The sequence below is a fragment of the Chelonia mydas genome, chromosome 1, assembly GCF_015237465.2.
Source record: "Chelonia mydas isolate rCheMyd1 chromosome 1, rCheMyd1.pri.v2, whole genome shotgun sequence".
Taxonomy (NCBI): Eukaryota; Metazoa; Chordata; order Testudines; family Cheloniidae; genus Chelonia; species Chelonia mydas.
In genome coordinates, this window is record NC_057849.1 from 115508467 (window position 1) to 115530965 (window position 22499).

The following is a 22499-nucleotide window of genomic DNA, read 5'->3' on the forward strand; positions in this document are numbered from 1 at the left end:
CCCACAAAGATCAGCTTGCTTGCAAGTCCGGGGCCTAAAATTGTAGTAAAGCCAGAACCTTGGAAAAAGCCAGGTTTGGTCTACACTTACAACATACACCAGCATGCCTATGTAGGTCAAGAACGTGTTCCTTCCCTTCCCCCGCAACTAACAGCACGGCTCTGTTGACAGAACCCTATGTGTAGATGGCAACTATGCAAACAAAAAAGCCCTCCTGCCAGCAGAGTTAACATCGTTTGGGGAGGTGGTGTTCTGTATATTCTCTCAGAAGCATCTGGCGCCAGCCACTGTCAGCAGACAGGATACTGGGCCTGATGGACCATTTGTCTGACCTAGTATGGCGAGTGTAGTGTTCTTAACTATACTGTGGGAGAGAGGAATGTTTGCTATCAGTGTTGGAGAAATTATACGTTAGATGACATTTGTTTTGAATTTGGGCATGGCAGGGTGGGGATGACAGTCAAATATATGCTAGAGAGGACTGTTTAATATTTACAGCTTTGACTTTTAAAAAAAAAAATGCCTGTAAAATAGCTGTGACATTTACTTTTTTTTTTTGGATGGTGTAACTCGCAACCATTCCCTCCACATGACTGTTCTAAGCTAGGTGATATTAGTGACTTCATTGCCAGAGCCCCATGCACCATGTTCTAAATGTCCATTACAGTAAGCTATGGATGTCTGGATGGGTCAGTATAAGAGTTCTCCCCCCACCCTCCTCTCCTTTATGCACGCACAAATGAGTAGTGACTTTATGTATGCTATGAAGCCATGTCTGCACTACAGAACTTATGCTGGAGTAGCCCCCTACTGTCAGCACAACATGTGCCAACAGAAGGAATAATTCTGCTGGTCAATTATCGCATGATCCAACCCGTCATTCAGAGGTTTAGGGACAAGAGCATGGGCTTGCGTCCCTGCCCATCTTGACTGATAGTTCATGGAGCAAAGGTCCATTGACGGCTTAACTAATTCTTTTTTCAACCTACTTATACTTTCTGCCCTCACCCCTGGCAGCAAGTTCCACTAATTGACTATGCATTGTGTGAAGAAGTACTTCCTTTTGTTTATTTTAAATCTGCTGCCTATTACATTGGATGACCCCTGGTTCTTGTGTTATGTGAAGAGGTAAATAACACTTTGCTGTTCCCTGTCTCCATACCAGTCATGATTTTATAGACATCTATCAGATCCCCCACTTACTCATCTCTTTTCCAAGCTGAACAGTCCCAGTCTTTTTAAATCTCTCCTCATCTGGAAGCTGTTCCATACTCCGAATCATTGTTGCACTTTTCTGCATTTTTTTCCTCCAATTCTAATTTTTTTTTTTTTTTTTTTGGAGATGGGTGACCAGAACTGCAAGAAGCATTCAAGCTGTGGGCATACCATGGATTTATATAGTGGCACGGTGACATTTTCTTATTTTCTGTCCCTTTCCTAATGGTTTCTAGTACTGGTAGCTTTTTTGATTGCCACTGTACATGGAACAGATGTTTTCAGAAAACTAACCATGACTACTCCAAGATCTCTTTCTTGAGTGGTAACAACTAATTTAGACACCAACATTTTGTACGTATAGCTGGAATTGTGTTTTCTGATGTGCATTACTTTGCATTTCACAATAGTGAATTTCATTTGCAATTTTCTTTACTAGTCAGAGATTTGTGAGACCACTCTGCAACTCTTCACAGTCTGCTTTGGACTTAACTATATTAAGTAATTTTGTATTCTCTGCAAACTTTAGCACCTCACTGTTTACCCTTTTCCCAGATCATTTATGAACACATTGAACAGCACTGTTCACAGTACAGATCCTAGGGGGATCCTGCTATCTACATTATTACACGGTGAAAACTGATAATTTATTCCTATCCTTTGTTTCCTATCTGAAACCAGTTACTGATCCATGAAAGGACCTTCCCTCTTATCCCCCATGACCCTTACTTTCCGTAAGAGCCTTTGATGAGGCACCTTGTCAAAGGCTTTCTAAAAGTCCAAGTTCACAATATCCACTGGATCACCCTTGTCCACACGTTTGTTGACAGGCCCCAAAGAATTCTAATAGATTGGTGAGGTATGATTTCCATTTACAAAAACCATGTTGACTCTTCCCCAACATACCATGTTCATCTGTGTGTCTCATAATTCTATTCTATACTATAGTTTCAACCAATTTGCCTGGTACTGAAGTTAGACTTACTGGCCTATAATTGACAGGATCACCTCTGAAGCCTTTTTTAAAAACTGGAGTTACATTAGCTACCAGTCATCTGGTACAGAGGCTCAGAAGCAATAGGTTACATACCATAGTTAGTAGTTCTGCAATTTCATATTGGAGTACCTTCAGATCCTTGAGTTCCTCTGGTCCTGTTGAATTATTATCATCAACTTGATCAAAAACCTCCTCTACGGACATCTCAATCTGGGACAGTTCCTCAGATGTGACACCTAAAAAGAATGGCTCAGGTGTGGGAATCTCCCTCACATCCTCTGCAGTGAAGAACAACGCAAATAATTCATTTAGCTTCTCCAAATAGCCTTGTCTTCCTTGAGTGCTCCTTTAGCAGCTTGATCGTCCAGTGGCCTCACAGACTATTTTGCATGCTTCCTGCTTCTGATGTACTTTAAAAAAAAAAAAAATTGCTGGTAGTTTGTGTCTCTTTTGCTAGTTGCTCTTCAAATTCTTTTTTGGCCTGCCTAATTATACTTTTTACACTTGACTTGCCAGACGTTATGTTCCTTTCTATTTTCCTCAGTAGGATTTGACTTCCAATTTTTAAATACTCTGTTTTTCAGACATGGTGGCATTTTGGAGGCAGGGGGTGTATACATATAGTTTGAGCCTTTATTGTGATATTTTTTAAAAGTCTCCATGCAGCTTGCAAGCAAGTATTGTGACTGTTCCTTTCAGTTTCCATTTAACTAGTCTCCTCATTTTTGTGTAGCTCCCCTTTTTGAAGATAAATGCTACTGTGGTAGTCAACCACCCTTCCTCTCCCCTTCCCCCCACATGGACGTTAAATTTAATTACATTATGGTTGCTATTACTGAGAGTTCAGCTATATTCACCTCTTGGACCAGATCCCGGGCACCAGTTAGGACTAAATCAAGAACTGTCTCTCCCCTGTTGGGTTCCATGACTAGCTGCTCCAAGAAGCAGTTATTCATGGTATCTAGAAATTTTCATCTCATCCTAAGGTGACATGTACCCAGTCAATATGGGGATGGTTGAAATCCTCCATTATTATTGGGTTTCCTGGTTTTGTAGCCTCTCTGATCTCCCAGTGATTTCCCAATCACCATCCTGATCAGGTGATTGGTGGTAGAGTCCCACTGCTATACTCTTCCTATTCAAACATGGAATTTCTGTCCATAGAGATTCTATGGTACTGTGATTCATTTCAGATTTTTACCATATATTTGACTCTATGCTTTCTCTCACATATAGTGCCACCACTCCCCCACCAGCACGACCTACTCTATCATTCCTATATATTTTATACCCTGGTATTACCATGTCCCATAAATTATCATTGTTCCAGCAAGTTTCTGTGATGCCTGTTATATCAACATCCTCATTTAGCACTCAGCTTCATCCATCCTAGTATTTAGACATCTTGCATTTGTGTACAAGCACTTATAAAATTCGTCAATATTTAGCTGTCTGCCTTCACGTGATGGAACTGAACAGGACTCTCTTTTCATTACAGCTTTTAACGGCTTAAAAAAGAGATTCTAAACAAACATCTGCACCAGAATCAACAGCGAAATATCCCAACACTTTTTCTTAACCTCACTGCTAGAGTAGTCATGACTGAGAATATTTTGAAAAGCGTAAAGATTAGAACATGAATGTTTTTCTAAAATGTATTCCTAATATTTGTAACGAAACTTCCCTCCAGGCACACATTTTCAAGACAATGCAGAGAAGTAGCATGAGCGCGAAACAGCCAAATGATTTGCAGAAGCAGATCTTAAGACTTGAAGGGGCAAGCTGAAGATAACAGCAAGGCCCTGTTTACAGACTTGGGAAAAAGCTTTCAAAAAGCCAAGAAGATTAAACCTTTCCCAAGCATTTATCCACAAGTTGTTTAAGACTTTCCCTCCCACCCGCTCTGAATGTGCTAACGCTGGCGTCAAGTAGCCTTGGATAAAGTGTTCAGTCTATTTGTTAATTCAAAGGAAAACTGTATTTATACAGTGGTTGCGAAGACTGCAGAACTGAGCAAGCTATCCCCTCGCACAGCTAGGCTGCACCCAGACTTAAAAAATCAGAGGACCATATCAAGTCCTGAAGTCAATGGGAGTTGCACCTACTGACACCAGGGAGAAACGTGGGCCAAAGAGCAGGGTCTCTGTCATACACCCACACCTAACTTTTCACAAAACACTATGTTGCGACTATGTTCCTATATAGTACATCTTTCTCACCACAAGTCAGAGGATTAGTTTGTCCTATGAAAGAACTAAGTCAGTCCCCCAGCTTCAAAAACAAGTGGACACTAGCCCCAACACTTTATTTCAAGATTGAAGGGAGTTTGTTTTGTTTTATTAAATTTATATATTATTTTGAAAACTCAGTTACTGGGGGGAGGGGGGAAAAGAAGTTAAAAACTACACACACAAAAATAAAAAGAGTAAACAACATATCACATGAAAAATGCTTAGTCGCCCAGGAGCTAATGAGAGAAGAGATTTCCACATTTTACTACTGTTTGTTGCTAGTTTTGTATTTGGGTTCTAGCAAAGGAGAACTCTCCCCACCTCTGATGACTGTCACAGCCTCAGGGGGTTTGTCTAGTCCAGGGTTTAAAATGTGAAGTTAGCACACTAAGGCAGAGTGCCTAGGGCCCTGTCTGGATGAGATTTCTAAAACAAGGTTAAATATCCCATGCTAACCTCAAATCTTAAGTCCAAGTCTAAGACAGGCTTTGGGAGACAGATTCTTTATGAGCTCCGTCTGCATACTGCCCCCATACGGCAACATGAGGCTAACAGGTCAGCAAGCAGGAGGGCAAAGAAGTACCCATACAATCCCCACAAACCATCCTTTGCAAGGTGTTCTGACCATGGGGCTTTTACATCTGTGAAAGGGAACAAAGCGCTTCCTCAAGTCTCTCTCTAGCAGCAGTCAGAGGCCAGAGGACACACTCAGCTCCCACTCATATGCAAGTACAGCGGGAACACTGAATAGAGCAGCTTTAGTAGCTCCCAGTAGCAGGTCCTCGCTCGGGTGCGTCTATATAGAGCGGTTTAACAACATCATGACTGGGGTGGAAAAAGTGAATAAGGAAGTGTTATTTACCCCTTCACATAACACAAGAACCAGGGGTCACCCTATAAAATGAACAGGCAGCAGGTTTTAAAAAAAAACATAAGGACATATTTCTTCACACAACACACAGTCAACCTGTGGAACTTGTTGCCAGAGGATGCTGTGAAGGCCAAAAGTATAACTGGGATCAAAAAAGATTCAGATAAGTTCATGGGGGATAGGTCCATCAATGGCTACTAGTCAAAATGGTCAGGGACGCCACCCCATGCTCTGGGTGTTCCTAAGCCTCTGACTGCCAGACGCTGGTCCTGAATGACAGGGGATAGATCACTTGATAAATCACCTGATTCCGTTCATTCCTTCTGAAGCATTTTGGCATTGGCCATTGTCAGAAGATAGGATACTGGGCTAGACAGACCATTGGCCTGACCCTGTGTGGCCATTCGTATGTTCTTAAATCACCGCAGCTTCGAGAGATGGAAAGGATCCTTTCAATTCCCAAAAGAAAAAAATACTGGGTTTTCACTCAAGGCAGAAGACTATCCATCTGCCACATCCCCCCTCACTCCAGTGAGGACAGGGGGCAGAAGAAAAGGACAACCCCTCCCCCTGCACAGAAGAGGTACTACAGGAGAACAAGTATTACCACCTCCTCTACCCCCAAAAAATGAAACCTGGGAAAGTTCTGAAGAGGATGTAAGAACAAGAAAAGGAGATAAGTGAATGTACAGAAATAAGAACCTTTATACTGGTAGAATTGCATCTATACTTGAGGCTGCACCAGCGTAACCATATCTGTTTTCAAACTTACACAGTTAAATTGGTACAAAAACTGTACAGACATAGCCAAGCCCTGAGAAGGTACTGTAAGGTTAAGAAGTAAGATTGAGAGAAAGAGGGAATGAGGAGAAGTTTAACTCAGGGGAGAGAAGAAAAATGTAGCAAATAGAGCACAGATATATGAGAGAAAGAGAGAAAGAGAGAGAACAGGGGATGTGGGGGGACATCTGAAGAAAGGCACAATTAGAAATGAAATTTTCCTTAGAGAGGAGATGAAATAAAGTAAAAAACAGAAATACTGGAGAGAGGCAAAGGCATGGGAGGCATTATATGTTAAATGGGGGTATGAGAAATAATATATTTTATATGAAGTTTGAGGTGAAAGCCCGGCCTTCTACAAAAATGTGCTAACTCTTTCTCTATAGTTCACACAGTGGAGCCAGATCTTCACCTGATGTAATTCAGAATAATTCCTTTGACTTCAACAAAACTACACAGGGTAACACCAGCCGAGGATCTGCCCCATGTGTTTCCAGGGGGAGGGAAAAAATACATTAATAAAATGAACACATACTCACGTGCTGTAATACGAAGGATTTGTTCTATTGCACTATTACTCTGTTGGACTTATTTTTGCGTCAAATTATATTTACATGTATAAATTATATATTCACACAGTCTGAATAAATCTGTTAAAGATAGAATTCCTACTGCTCAACAAAGCAAGAGAGGCAACTTCATTCAAAAACATTCATATCATGAAACCAGGTATTTGCTGAAGAGTTGCTCACTTCATACTCTCCCATAGGACTCTTGTTGACATAATGCAAAATTCCTACTGAAGTGAGGTGGTTTAACTCAGTGGTTCTCAACTTATTTGCATCTCTAGACCCTTAAAAAATTTCAAATGGAGGTGCGGACCCCTTTGGAAATCTATTGACTCTGAAGAAAGACTGAAACCTGACTGAACAGAATTCAACTAAGTCTTTCGCAAACCCCTTACACATGGACCCCAGATCCCAGGTTGAGAACCACTGGTTTAAATGACACGGCACTCAGTTCTGATTCAGATGCAAGTCGCTAGTAAATTTATCGTGCTCTCTCCAACATCCTTCATAGCAGCCCAGAGTCACTCATAAAAGAAACTTAAGGAATTCAACACACTGAAGTACATATATCAAGCCCACCTCTAAAGAAACCCATGACTGAACAGCCATTCACACAGAATCATCTCTCACTTACGCAGAAAGAATGACAGGTTTCACAGTAGCAGCCGTGTTAGTCTGTATTCGCAAAAAGAAAAGGAGTACTTGTGGCACCTTAGTGACTAACAAATTTATTTGCGCATAAGCTTTCGTGAGCTACAGCTCACTTCATCGGATGCATTCAGTGGAAAATACAGTGGGGAGATTTATATACATAGAGAACATGAAACAATGGGTGTTACCATACACACTGTAACAAGAGTGATCACTTAAGGTGAGCTATTACCAGCAGGAGACCGAGGGGGGAGGGGAACCTTTTGTAGTGATAATCAAGGTGGGCCATTTCCAGCAGTTGACAAGAACATCTGAGGAACGGTGGGGGGGAATAAACATGGGGAAATAGTTTTACTTTGTGTAATGACCCATCCACTCCCAGTCTCTATTCAAGCCTAAGTTAATTGTATCCAGTTTGCAAATTAATTCCAATTCAGCAGTTTCTCATTGGAGTCTGTTTTTGAAGTTGTTTTGTTGCAAATATGTGATACGTAAAAGCCCGTTGCCAACTGTGTCCACATATCTATTCAGGGGACACCATCACAGGGCTTAATCACATCAGCCACAATATCAGAGGCTCGTTCACCTGCACATCTACCAGTGTGATATATGCCATCATGTGCCAGCAATGCCCCTCTGCCATGTACATTGGTCAAACTGGACAGTCTCTACGTAAAAGAATAAATGGACACAAATCGGACGTCCAGAATTATAACATTCAAAAACCAGTTGGAGAACACTTCAATCTCTCTGGTCACTCGATTACAGACCTAAAACTGACAATTCTTCAACAAAACAAATTCAAAAACAGACTCCAAGGAGAGACTGCTGAATTGGAATTAATTTGCAAACGGGATACAATTAACTTAGGCTTGAATAGAGACTGGGAGTGGATGGGTCATTACACAAAGTAAAACTATTTCCCCATGTTTATTCCCCCCCACCGTTCCTCAGATGTTCTTGTCAACTGCTGGAAATGGCCCACCTTGATTATCACTACAAAAGGTTTCCCCCCCCCCCCCCCACTTGGTCTCCTGCTGGTAGACCTTAAGTGATCACTCTTGTTACAGTGTGTATGGTAACACCCATTGTTTCATGTTCTCTATGTATATAAATCTCCCCACTGTATTTTCCACCGAATGCATCCAATGAAGTGAGCTGTAGCTCACGAAAGCTTATACTCAAATAAATTGGTTAGTCTCTAAGGTGCCACAAGTATTCCTTTTCTTTTTACAGAAAGAATGGTCTCTGAAGGTCAGATTATAAACAAGGCTCTACAGGAAGAAGTTTGTACTGTTGCTGGCTACACAGTGCTTAGTCTGTAGAAGAACGAACAAACAAACAAACAAACAATCTTCTTTGGCTGGCAAGCGATAAAAAGCTTTGACTAGTTAAAATATTTACCAAAACCAGTCTAGTAATTTCCACTATTAGCTGCTAACACAATACATTTGTTAACTGGAATACAGTTAATAGAACCTGAATAAAAAGTTATTTGAAGGAAATTTACAGCCATTTCTTCAGCTAACCTTGATCAAATGGCAAGTTTTAGTGTGGTTCTATGAGGAAAATGGCTTTCTGGGGGGCTTCATGATTCTTGCATCTCTGATTCCAGATCAAATGTGCTCAATTTACAGGTAAAAAGATATTTCTTTTTTTTCCCCTAATTGCCAGCCCTGCCAGCTTAGCCTGAGTTTTTTTGTTGTTGTTTTCAGGGTTTTTTGTTTTGTTTTGTTTTTAAACCATTTGTTGTGCTAATCACAAGTTATAAAGGCTCTGTGGGCCAAATCATGCCTTCATCATTAACATCTGTACAACCCCATGGCTTCAAAAGGTTTGCACAGGTGTAATACATTTGATTTTAGTGAACACTTTTGATGATGACAAACAAAGAGGAATAGAATCCAGCTCATACTCTCTCAGCTGTGTTGACTCTGCAGACTTAACAGGAGAAAAAAAAGAGTAGTCTATTAGCCTTAGTGACTAAAATGATAGCTACAAGACTCAGATCTGTCGCCTCCAGTTAAATTCTGAGAGAGATGGTGACATTTTTAAAGTCAGTTTTCTGACTAGAACTGCACTTTAAGTATCTGTGCAGTTACAAACTCTTTCATTTGTCTTCTCTTACCCAAGTGAAACAGTAGGACTATAACCCACTTAATTGTGCTAGTGTATGACTGCATTCTCCAAGTCAAGGAGCTTCCAACACAGGTGTTTCTAACACAATTCTATACAATGTGTCCAAATGAATACACCTTTCCCTACCGGAACAAAGTAACAAACACTGCTGAGAGCATTTGCAGACTTCTGCTTCCTTCCCTGCTCCCTTCTGCAATTCAAAAAAAAAAAAAAATTAAAAAGCCACAGATGGGAACCATAAAATGCTACTCCCTGCATAAGTTTCCCCTTCTAGCTATAAAATAAGTATTTTGAGGAACACAACAGCAGAGGATGTACTCTGAAACAACAACCAGAATACCTTCCTTGGAGCAAGGAGGAACAGGCATCTTGATCTGTAACTGAAATTCCTGTGGTCTAGGAAGAGTCAGTGCGCTACTCCGGCTTGCACAAGAGCTGCCATTACATTCCATTAGATAGAAGGCACCTCCACAACTTAACTTTAACCAGAAAGAAGTTTTGTCATCAATAACTAACATACTATTGTTTCTATTATGAAAAGAGGGCACTCTTCCATTACCTCACAGGAAATCTAAGCAAAGGTAGCTTTGCTAGCAGACACTGATTTACTGACTTTCTGCCTTAAGCCACTAGATTTGAAAACCATCGAGTCAGTGACATAAAACAATTACCTCATTCACAAGAGCTCTTTGAACCTTAATACAAATCCAATCAGGTCAATATTAAAGGTTTTATTCCCTACCATATAATATATTCAGAAAGATAAAGACGTTCTTTCCATCCCCCTTTTTAACATTCGAGTAATTTAGCAACCCCAATTTATTTTAAATGACTGGAAATATTTTCCTCCATATTCACTTATCACGCTAGAGTTTAACCCATAGAATGCACACAGAATGCTTAAGAAGATGTATGTACATTTCAGCCTCGGCAGTCTCCAAAGATTTTTACTCTTTTTGGGGGGTGGGAGGAAGGCTATGTGCCTTTTCCATCACTTGTATTAAATAAGTTTTTCATTAATTTGTTATTCAAAGCATTCAAGGGATCTGTAATAGCTACTGTACAGCTTCCCCCCTTCATCTATTAATAGACTGCCATTCTTTCCTCCCCCACAAGACTACACCAGAAACACATGGGAAGGTGGCAATTTAAACAAGAATAATGGAAACATGCCAGCTCCGCTTGGTGAAATTTAAAGAACCTACACACCGCATTCATGCAAATGCACACAAACATTTATTTGAATTTCTATGTGCATATGATATATAAAATATGACACACATTTTTTTAAAATAGCATTGCTTAAATAAAGCAAGGATTTTTTCAGTAGAGTCTTCCCTATAGCTCTTGACACGCTCCTTTGTGTCTACACCTTGTGATACAGGACCACTAACTGAATCCCCCATAATATCTAGGTAAAAATTGGTAAGTTAAGCAAATAGCAGCAACAAAAATAAAAACCCAGAAATACTTGCATTTTTGGTTTAACATGCATGATTAATTTAACACATTCTTAAACTGTTGTTCTTGTTGTTTTAAAACCACCAATATCTCACACAAAATTCCCTTGGAATTATCATCCTTAAGCAATACTGGCCTGAACTGCACAGATATACCAAATTTTAGAAGTCTCAATAAACTATTAATCCATGGTAAGTAAGGGGCAAGGGAAACTATCCAAGATTTTTTTTAAAAACCACTCTAAAAAACGGTTTCATCAACTACTGTGGGGGAAAAGAGTGAAGTACAGTTGCATCTGGGCAGTTAGATTCAGCACTGGATTTAGACCAGTGGTGGGCAACCGGCAGCCCGCGGGCCGCGCACCACCATCAGGGTAATCTACTGGCAGGTCACCAGTTTGTTGACATTTGCAGGTCCCAGTGGCCACAGTTCGAAGTTCTTGGCCAATGGGAGCTGCAGGAAGCGGTGCAGTTTTCCTTTGGGCTAAAGGAAAGTGCACACTAACAGCTGACAATCAAAAGCCAGGTTTGGGGGTTTTGTTTGTTTTTTGTTTTGGGGGGAGGGGGAGGGAGAGAGGGAAGGATACCAGGCAGAGAAACTTATCTTTGAGGAGATAAACAGATCCGATGTCACGTATTTATTCTCAACCCAGCTATTTTGGTCATGTTGAGTTTAGGTACATTTCTATAGCTCTGTTCTAAAAAAGTAAATAAGTAAATAAATAAGTATGGCCTCTGTACAAGCACAGTTTCTCAAGGAGAAAAAGATTCAAAAAGCTCATCGTCATGGACACAAGAGTGGAGGTAGACAACATGCCTGTTTTTAAACGAAGAGCTCATCTCAGCCAGATTCCTGAGAAGTTCTACAAATATAAAACCATCTATATTTAAATACCAAGTCTTAATATAGGTATGACAACTAAGTAGTGAAGAGACGATACTAGCTAAAGAAAAGCAAATTAACTCCTTGGCAAATGCATACAAAATAGGTCACCTTTATAGGACACTTGGATCCAGGGACCTTCTGTTTCACTGACAGGTATTCTATTTGCAAGTACAGACTTCCTCACTTTTAAATTATGAAGAGGTGTGTTCATTCCTAGTACATCTTCTACTCCTTGATAAAGGACATGATGAAGGCAGGAGAAAGGAATTAAGAGCATGGTTTCATGTCTTTCTAAGTGCACTTTCAAAAATGTAACGTGAATCCAGGTAAGAAAAAGAAAAAGTTGCAAAATAATGAGTGAGCATGTCTGTGTGCAGTGCTCACTCTACAACCCATTTTCAGTACAGCAGCCCACTGTGAAGAAACTAATGATACACAGCACTATCCATTTTCTGGAGAAGCACTAAAAAAAATAAAATATGCAATTAAGGCTTCCACTCTGTAGATACCCCCGCCCTTTTTTTTTTTTTTTTTTTTTTTTTTAATTCAGACACCACTGCATCAGCTCTCTACAGGGGTACTTCACAATCTTACAGCAGTATATATCACTGATGCTACAATTACGAGTCTGACAGCATTTCCATTTTGCAAAAAGACCCCTATTTTCAGGGCATTCAGCCACAAGTATTCCCTATTGACGCCTTGATGGGATGATGCAGAGCTGACAAGAGAGAGGGAAGAGGACGACAATTGTACCGAGGCACGGAGTTTAAGGGAGCCCCCAAAACATTTGTAACTTGGGTGAAACGGGAGGGGGTGTGGCTCCAGTAAACATGGTGTACCAGAGCCCCAAATTTCTCTCGAGAGGCCTGAACTGATGTTCTTGGCAGGCAGTGTATAAATTTGTTATACTTTCAGTCAATTTTTATGTTCCAAGAATGCAGAAAAAATACACTTTGGGATACTTTTTTTTCTGGCCCTGAACAGCTTTTTAAAAGCTTATGTATTTTGCAGATCTTCAGGTCAGAGTAAGGTACTCTACTAACACTTCTTAATTGGCTAAAGTGCCTGGGAAATTTTTTTTTTTTTTTTTTTTTTTTTTAAAGCAGTCAGTTGGAGCCCATAATTTAAGGATTAAGAAAAGTTAAGACAACAATCTTTTGAACTCATGATTTTAGTCTGGATTTAAACAAACTTTTAAACCACTGGTGTTCTAGACATTTGTACTCCCCCAAATATTGAGAAGGAGAAAGTGAAACATACTCTAAAAGTTCAACTTTTAATGCCCAAATCAAAATGCAAAAAAATCCCTAATTTCACCAATTATGATTTGGCAGCTTTGGACTGTAGCCTTGGCACACCCAAGATGTTAGTGAAACACGTCGTCGTTACAAAAGGATTCTTTAAACTGATGGCGTTCTTTTCCACATCCGAGAGGAGATATGTCCCTCTATCTCACCTCTGCTGCTGCGCTGAAGTAGCTGAGCACACAATTAGATCCAACAGCTCCATGTGGTGGATTGGTACAAGGAGTTAAAAGATATTAGCCAATAATTTCCAATCCATATTTAGACACCAAGATAAAAGTGATCTGATTTTTAGAAGTGCTAAGCACCCTCAAATTCCTGCAAAGCTAATAATGCGAGCTGTTAGTGCAGTTTAAAAAAAAAAAAAAAAAAATGTCAAGCCGGTCACTGTCAGTGGGAGGGAAGGGAGGAAAGAGACTTATGACATCAAGGTATCCGTTTATACCCACTTCACATTCAGAGAGTTAACTTGCAACATTAAAAGCAATTAACAATGAACATTTAGATTCTGCAGAAGCCAATGCCACTTCCCAAGGAAAAATTCCTACTCGCTGCATGACAGTTGATTTGTCAGGCCTGATTTTTCTTTGCGCCTTGTTAGAGAGGCATCATCAACTTAAAAACAACAGGCTGTTCATTGAGCAGCATTGCGTGTGCAGTGTTCAGTGTCACAGTTTCCCAATTTGAGGAGGTCTTTCCCACAGCAACAAAAGGAGAGAAAAATATTTATAGAAAATATTAAGAAATAATGGTAAAACCTCACGGTTCGTAGAACGGCTCCTGTGTAGTATCTAAAACTACTTTTAATTCTTTTTTTGAGCAGATTACATTTGAAGTTGATGGTGTCCCTTTTAAAACCAAAGTAACTGGTTTTTGAACTAGGGGGAATGCCATGCTCTAAGTGACAATATTTGATCAAAAATAATAATCTTAAGTAGAGTTCGGAATTGCCTCCCAATCCACCTCCCATTGAAGTCGATAGAACTCTTTCCATTGACTCCAGTGGGAAGTGGATTGGGACCAAAACTAATGCTCTTAGGTAATGGTCTACTGGGATTTCAACCCATCTCGTGCAAGTGAATGATATCACATCTTGGATGTCAACATCCTTCAGAGTAAAGAGGAAGTGAGAAATGATCTTGTAAGAGCTGGAGTTTAGAGGCAGAAATGCAAAGAAGAAAACCCCTAATTAATTTCTAGGATGGCGGCTCTTAAGGAAAGAGGCCATGTCTACACTACAGTCACTGCAACTGTGCCGCTGTAGTGTCAGAGCATAGATGTTTCCTACATCAACGGTTTAGTTACTCCATCTCTGGAGTTACTGCCGATGTAATTACTCCATCTCTCCAAGAGGCGGCACTGTAGCTAGATCAAAGGAAGAATTCTTCTGGTGACGTTGCTGCATCTACACTAGGGGTTAGGTCAACCTAACTACAGTGCTCAGGACACAACACTTGTCACAGCTCTGAGCGACGTAGCTAGGTTAATCTAATTTTTAAGTGGAGACCAGGCCAGAGTTGAGCAGCTGGAATTGATATTCAAACTACAAACTTCACTTACAAAACCTCATGGGGGGGGGGGGGGGGTTACTAGACTGCAAGAGAGAAAAGTCAACCACACTTTGAGTTCAAGATTTACACTAAACCAACAAAAGCAAGATAATATAAAGGGCTGGTCACCTCTTCTAATGCAGCATACACAAGAGGGATCCAGGAGAAGGACAACTACATGAGGACCCCCTTCTGGAGATCCCCTACATTATCCCATCAGGAAGCAGGACTTTCCTCAACATAGCTGCAGAGGGCAGCCTACTGTCCTGAAGTATCCTGTCTTTGCGTTGATGGCACTCATCTGCTTCCTGGCAGCAGTCCTCCCTATGGAGGAGGCTCCACAAAGAATACAGCCGCAGTCTGTATTATTGTGTCCTTGTAAACTCCATGGGGGGCTCGCAAGGGGGCACTTGCCTGCATAGACCTCTCCCCCCGACCTCCTCAGGCCCCCAGACTTGTGGAGGGACTTCTCTGACCCCTGTGGAAAAGGGAGAACAATGCTGTGAAGATGAGTGTGCACCCCTTCTACAGGAGAGAGAGAAATCACTGCACAAAGGATCTCCCCAGAGTTAAGAAAACAAGCACAACAGACTGAGTTGGGTGCTGAGGAGAGGTCTCCCAGCAACAACTGTTTACATAATAAAAACAGATATACTACAAAAAACAAGCAAAATGGGCAAAGAAAAAAAAAAAGGTCATCAAACTTCTCCTGACCTCAGTCAGAATCTTTCCACTGACTTTTAAGGGGATTTAGACCAAGCTATTAATACTGTATTTCATTCCTTCCATTACAGTAGCGCATATAGGCCTCACACAGGATCAGGGCCCCATTGTGCTTGACACTGTACAAACTATGGTAAGAGACTGTCCCTGCCCTAAGCGCTTGCCATTTGACGTAAGACAAGATACAAAAAAGCAGGTTTGACAGACAGACAGATGGAATGGGGGAGGGAGGAGGAGAGTAACATGTGGTTACCCACAATTAACAGGTTGCATTTTTTTAATAAAAATAAATATCAGTAATCCCCACTGGCCACCTGCCTTGCCTTTGTATATTGAATTAAAATAATTTGGGAGGTGAAGGATGATCAACAATGAACTTTCTGTTGAAAATGAACTGAGAATACGTTTACCTCTAGGAACAAGAACACCGGTTTTCTGCATCAGAACTACGGTTTTGGCATCCCTGCTTCCACCCTTGGCATCCCTGCTTCCACCCGAGAAAACCAGCACTACACAATTGAATTCCCCCAGAAAGTAAGAGCTAAAAGGAGGGCAGCTCATCCTTAAATAAGCTGGTCTGGGCCAGTTGAAACCAAGTGACCTCACTGACATTGAATACAGTTTGTCTTTATAGCGATAAGACTGGAATTGTATTCACGTTTAACAACGTCATTAGAATTCACAATGTAGTCTGTTTACTAGGTGGAGAACAAAAAAAAAAAAAAAATGGCTATTAGGAATACCAAGCACAGAAAAAATGAAGCCACCTTTTAAAATAAAACTGCATTAAGATAAAATGGAGTACCCTTAATGAAGGGAAAATCTCGCTCTGATTTTTAAACTTATTTTCAAATCACCATTTAAATGATCGTATCTTACATCATGTCCTTTTAGGAGCCAGAAGTTAGACAATACGAATCATTTACATGCAGTTTTGGAAGACTGTGACAGAAATCAACAAAAGAAGCCTTCACTATGAATTAACTCTCACAAGACTCTTAGAAAGCAACACTAGCATGAGTTAAGGGTAATTAGAAGTTTCACCCCTAATTTTGAGCTTCCTGGTACTTTCCTGTGTATGCCTCAAACCTACCATGGACACTTTCCCCCCCAATCTTTACAGAAATATGAGGTCTCAAAATATAACATGTGAAGAAGACAAGCAATACCACATGAACAAAAGCTTTAAAATGTTGATATCTTAGTTATATTTTTTAAAAGTACAAGAGAAAAATCACTATATGGTACTATACCTTAATCTCAAATTAAAGTTAGTTTACAGAATATGCATCTAAAATGCATTTATTTAAGAAGATGTGAAATCAATACATTTCTTAAAGGGTTATTGAATATCTATAATTTACACAGTCCCCTTTTTGTACATTTTACCAAATCAAGAAAAAAAAATGATTCGTTACAAGATTTAAATATTATCTCAAATGAAACGTGGTGAATGTTTTCATTTTGGGTGAACAAAGTTACCCTTTAATGTAAGGTTTACTATTGTGGTGTGGAAAAAAATGTTAACTATAGAAGTGCAAAACTGCTCCTGCGATATTTGCAAATGATCCCAAAAATTCTGAAGACATGTTGCCCAATCAATGACTATAAATTCCTATTACACTTAAGCGCTCTGATAAAGTTGGACTAAGTCAAGGACCCGAGGCCACCCTATATGAAGACTTCATTGTTCCAAAAGATAGCGCCAAACCAACCGTGATAACACCATTTTCCTGCTAAATTCCATGCCATTCAGATAATTCCCCGTGAGTGTACTATAGTAGTTAAATAGGGGGTATACACCTGGGTAACAAATTCAACAACTCTAAAAACTACTTTTTTCTATTGTTTGTTTACAAAGGGAATTGAAGGCTATGCAAAACACAGGGTAAATTTTTTCAACAATCCATCAAACCATTGAAATTCCTTTTCCTGCAAGAAGGAAATACATGCTTGTGGGCAAGTCTGTACATGCCATTTAGCTCAAGATCAGTTGATATCAACCTGTTGAAGAGAAACTCTTCTCTCAAAATTATAACAATTCTTTGCTCTCTAAAACTTTTTATTCTTTTTAAACAAGAGGCCTAACAGTTATCTACATCCACAGTGATTCAGAGGTTAACTTCACTCACTGTATCTCACAAAACTTTAACCCTTTTCTTCCTAAACAAGAACAAATATGACTCGGAACAGCTTAATTCAGGGATTTCTTATTATTCTTTTCCTACATTTAAAATAATCTACAGAGGAACAAACAAGATGGATTTAAATAATCTGCGGAGGGACTATTAGCTACAATCTTTTAGACTCTGGGGAAAATACCAATACATTAACTATCCACCCTCTACTGAACATACAATAACCAAAGAATTTCCATCTCATTCAGTCACACAGAGCCCAGGAAATGTCATGCACATTTTTTCCCTGATTCACCATTGCATCACATGCTTTTCTTAAAGTGCAAAGCAAGTCTCCCCAAGGAAATGTGGAGGCATAAGCAAAGCTATGGAGGAAAGAAGAAAAAAAGGGAAGCTATTGATTTCAATGGGAGCAGCTGGGTGCTCAGCATTCCTTAAAATCATGCCACTTAGACCCCAATCCCACAATGAGTTCCATGCTGGCAGGCCCTTGTGATTACACAAAGCTCCACCGAAATCCATGTGGGTGAAGGCTCTAACCACATGCTGCTCATTGCAGGACTAGAGCTTTATTTAGGCACCTACATAGTGATTTAGGAGCCTAATTTTAGGTGCCCTTTTTTAAAAAAATCTTAACTTTTTTTTAAATGAAGGGAAACATTTTCAAAGAGCTCTGCTGGGGTTGGGAAGGGAAGAGACCGTAACATTGACTATATTCAACAGGTGAATGAAGATGCCCAGAAAGACAAATGACCATCAGTATAAACATTGATGTACAGAAGCCAGACAAAGAGACAACAAAACGCAGTGCCGTGAGGTAGTCTCTGTAGTGACAGTAAGCAAGACAACCTTATTCCTATAGTCTGGATGGCATCTCAGTGATGCCAACACACAAACAAGGAAATAAACCAAACTAGCCATGTTTGAAAACTTCTAACCATTATTTGTAAAATAGAAACAATTTTCTGGCACCTAGGCATATGTTGCAAACAGAATATTAGGGTTGGAAGGGACCTCAGGAGGTCATCTAGTCCAACCCCCTACTCAAAGCAGGACCAATCCCAAACATTTGCAGTTAAAAAGTAAAAACAATAAAAATACTTGATCAACACATCACAAGGATGGGGCTGAGAGAAACGGGGCACACCTGGTTCAGATAATCACCTATTTCCCTAAGAAGTCAAATTTGTTTGTTGAAAAAAAAAAAAAATCAAATTCTCATCTTTGGATGATACTGGATTTTCGCCCCAAGAAACAAGGGTAGAGCTGGAGGAAACTTAAACACTGCTTTACAGCCCAATGTTGCAGTCACAACCAAAACTCAGAATCAAGCCCATGGTTATAAAAAAAACCTTATGACATGTTCATGTTTTGGGCAAGTGTGGAGTGGTTACAGTAGTACATACAAGAACACCACTTACCCAAGCACTAAGCTGATGTCAGAGGGGTTTCTTTCTATAACAAAGCAGCATTAAATACCTTCTGAACTGCAGTACCCAATCAGCTTTTCTCAAAATATTTACTGGGGGAAGGGAGAAATATTTTATCACTTTCTAATACAGAAAAAAAAATATTAATACCACGTATGTTGAAACCAGACCTCAGATAGACAAAGTCTGTTAGCTTGTGGGTTATCAGTCAGAGTAAAGTGATTGCCATTTAAATCTAGCATGATTTTCTAATGGCATGTTTTAAACTGGTAACCATATTTGTTCAGCTTAGTTTCTAAAATAGGTTGCTTTAAGTACTTAACCAAAATGAAATTTACATCTATTGTCAGACAGTTAATGCTACAAGAAATGCACTAATTAATTCAAAAGTATTATCAGGTAAGTCAGCTAACAATGTACCAACTGCAATAATTAATAGGGGAGTTTAAACTCACACACACGCCCTTTTTCTTTTAAGGAGGGCTCAGGTGATGCAAATTTAGTAGGCACAAAGATTACAGAAAAGGAATTATTAAATGGGTTAGCCTGAGGGAGGTGTCAAAGGTCAACCTCTAATCAATCTTCCTATCTTACTCAGGCCTGTTGAGCCATATGGTTTTCCACCTTTTGCAAACAGAAACAGTGAAATTACTTCATTTCTACTTTTAAAATTTAACTTGTATAGGAGGAGACACAACTGTCTCTCCATCATTGAGGCTAAAGTTCACCCTCTTAAAACAAACCTAAATGTTTGGAGAAGACATACCAAAATGGCTTATTTAGAGACATGTAATGGTAGTTTGATAGTGGTAAGTTCTCTTAATAAAAGAAAACCATGTTCTGTTATTTCTAATTACTCCACCCCCCCCCCATTCCCTTACATCTGTACGTAAATAATTATTGACTTCTTCAATCCTTAACCCATTTATTAAACTGTATGGTTGATCACTATTAATCATACTGGTAACCGCTACTCCTTGCAAAGTCATGCAATCTCAGATTTGCTTGTTCCACTTACTGAACGCTGTATAAAGTAAACTGTTTTCACACCCACATGGACAATCTCTTATTTCTCACTATCCTCCTTCGGTTTTTTTTTTTTGTTTTTTTGTTTTTTTTTAAATCATACACTTATCAAACAGGTTATTCTAGGCATTCTGATTTTACCATCTTCAGACAAATAATCTGTCCAACTACGGTTGCCCCCAACACCCATGCCCTGTATACTGTGCATAACAGAGTAGCATATGATGCAGCACCACTTAACCTAGACTTTGCATCTTAAGCATTTTGAAAGGTTTTCAGCAAAGAAAATTGGTCACAATTTTAAGCAAGGTCAATGCTTTGTTTAAAGTAAACACAAAAGCAATACCTGCCATTAAAATGTATTTGATTTTTTGATGAGCCCACACCTCTATTTATATGGACCCCCCGGGAACCACAGTACCTTGGAGTGATCTTTTGTTTTGTTCTTTATTTTCTAAAATAAATCAGGAAGATCTTAGACCTTATCAGGAGAGGTAACTCTGAGAAAGTAATTTATGCCCCTTTTCTAAACACCAGTAGTGTCATCTGGAAAGGTAGAAACCAGTTGGTCACCAACAAGAAGAATTTTTTTTTAAATTATCCTTAACTTTTGTATGCAGAATAGGGTGACCTGCCATCAGATGTGCGGTAAACAAAGCAGGGAAGTACGTGTTGTGCAAAAAGATAAAGGAGAGAAATCCTGACACAAACCTTATAGACTTGCCCATATGTGCCATTACCAACTACTTCCACCAGCTCAAAAATCCCAGCTGGGTCCTACAAAGAAAAAAAGAAGGGCGGGGGGAGAGAAGTAGGGTTACATTTTTGAAAGCTCTCGCAAATGGCAGAGAGTCTTGTAAAAAGGGGTCTGGAGCTAGAGAGGATGTTGGCTGCGCAGCTGTTGCGCCCTGTTTTTCCATGCACATGCCAATACATGCAAACAAAGGAAAGCAGCCCAGGGCTGAACTCTCCCCCACCACCTCAACCACCCCCAAGTAGCTCCCACTCCTGGGGGGGAAGGGGAAGGGAGCAGCCAGACTGGCCAACAAAGTGCCCCTCCTGGGCGGCAGCTGCCCCCAAAGCCGACTGCAAACCCAGCGGCTCCTTCGCACCCACCCACCCCCAGCCCAGCCCAGCCCAGCCCAGCCCGGCCCGGCCCGGCCCGGCGCTCTCTATGCTCGCAGTAACAAAAGCCCTCCCAGGAGCCCGGCGAGGGGAGCGCTGCCCCCTTTGTGTGCGGTGGGGGGCAGCCCCGCGCACTCACCCGCAGGGAGGAAAGGTCGATGTCCACCAGACTTTTTGCAGGAGAATCGTTCGCCATCTTCCCGTCTTTTTTTTTTTTTCTTTTCTTTTTTTTTTTTTTTTTGGAGGGGGGGGTTAATACTCAAAACGTGTGACTTGCGCGAGCTGCTCTACCTCCTCCTGCCCGCTTCAGCCGGGGCGCACCTCTGCTGCATGGGGCGGCCGGCTGGCCGGAGGCGGCGGTGGGCGCTGGTTTCTTTCCCGGCGAGGAGCGGGGTCGGGGGGGGCTTTTCCTCCCCAGCTCTCCCAGCCTCTCTTCGGCGGGTGCTGCGAGTCGGTGTCGGAAGCGGAGTTACACCATGTTGAGGTGGCAGCTGCCAGCCGGGCTCCCCCCTGCACGCCCGGGCACGGGCATTACACACCCAGCGCGAGCCCAACTCCAGCCGCCCCGCTCCGGCGCAGGGGGCTCGCAGCCTCCCCGCGCGCGAACAAGAGAGCCGCGGGTCCCTCCGTGCTCGCCGCCGCCCTCCTCTTCTTCCTCTCCGGCGGCTGCTGGGCTCCTGCACCCGGGGCACAAGGCACTGGCTGGGAGGGGGGAAGCTCCCGACCTGCAGCGCTGCTGAGCGGAGTTGAGGGAGTGAGACAAAGATAACCCAGGGAGGAGGAGAAAAGGGATACAAAATAGATTGTGGGCAGAGAGAAAACAGCTCCCCCTTTCCTTCTCCGGCAGGAAAAACCAGCGGAAACACACAACACCCCAAAGCACTTCTGGGAAAAAAAAAAATCCTCGCTCCTCTCCCAGCCGCCGTGTGTGTGTCTCAGCGCCTAGCTCAATATATTCAACAGGGGTGTGGCAGAGAACAATAGATAACTCACTCCGGCCTCCCTCAGCGCTGCTAAGGTCCCTGCCCTGCCTTAGTGCCCCGGCGATGGCTGGAGACACACACATTACACCCACCCCAGTAACAATACACGCTGCATGCGCGTGTTAGGCACAGAGCTAGATGTGGGAACAGCCCAGCATAGTCTAGAGCAAATCCCCAAGGCTAGAGGAAGAAGAAGAAAAGCAGAGGAACACACAGTTAAAGGTGAAAGGGCTCACAACATTCTCCAGCACTCAGGGACACCTCAGGATTAATAAGGGTATTTGCACTTTGAACATGCAAAACACTGTGGAAGTGAGAAACATTATTATCTGTTATAAATGATACCTTTTCATCAGCCTAACTCAATATGCCTCAGCATAGTGGAAGGAGCAAAGAAATTAACCCCTTGAGTGCCACC

At 41.2% G+C, this 22499-nt stretch overlaps 1 protein-coding gene across 8 annotated transcripts in view; it reads right to left on the bottom strand.

The window, feature by feature from the left end:
- The window catches only part of MAP4K4 (mitogen-activated protein kinase kinase kinase kinase 4), a 245918-nt gene extending 223781 nt beyond the window's left edge, over window positions 1-22137 (bottom strand). For 2 of the 8 annotated variants that reach the window (XM_037898037.2, XM_037898030.2), the window contains exons 1-2: window positions 21238-22137; window positions 20685-20750 (exon numbers count right to left, since the gene is read on the bottom strand). In XM_037898037.2, coding sequence (XP_037753965.1) covers window positions 20685-20750; window positions 21238-21294 — 123 coding nt within the window. In that variant the 5' untranslated portion in view covers window positions 21295-22137. Of the gene's footprint in view, window positions 1-18938; window positions 19034-20684; window positions 20751-21237 lie in introns of those variants that run through there. The other 6 variants (XM_037898046.2, XM_037898052.2, XM_037898076.2 and 3 more) reach the window with 6 other exon arrangements.
- Between the last annotated feature and the right edge of the window lie 362 nt (window positions 22138-22499).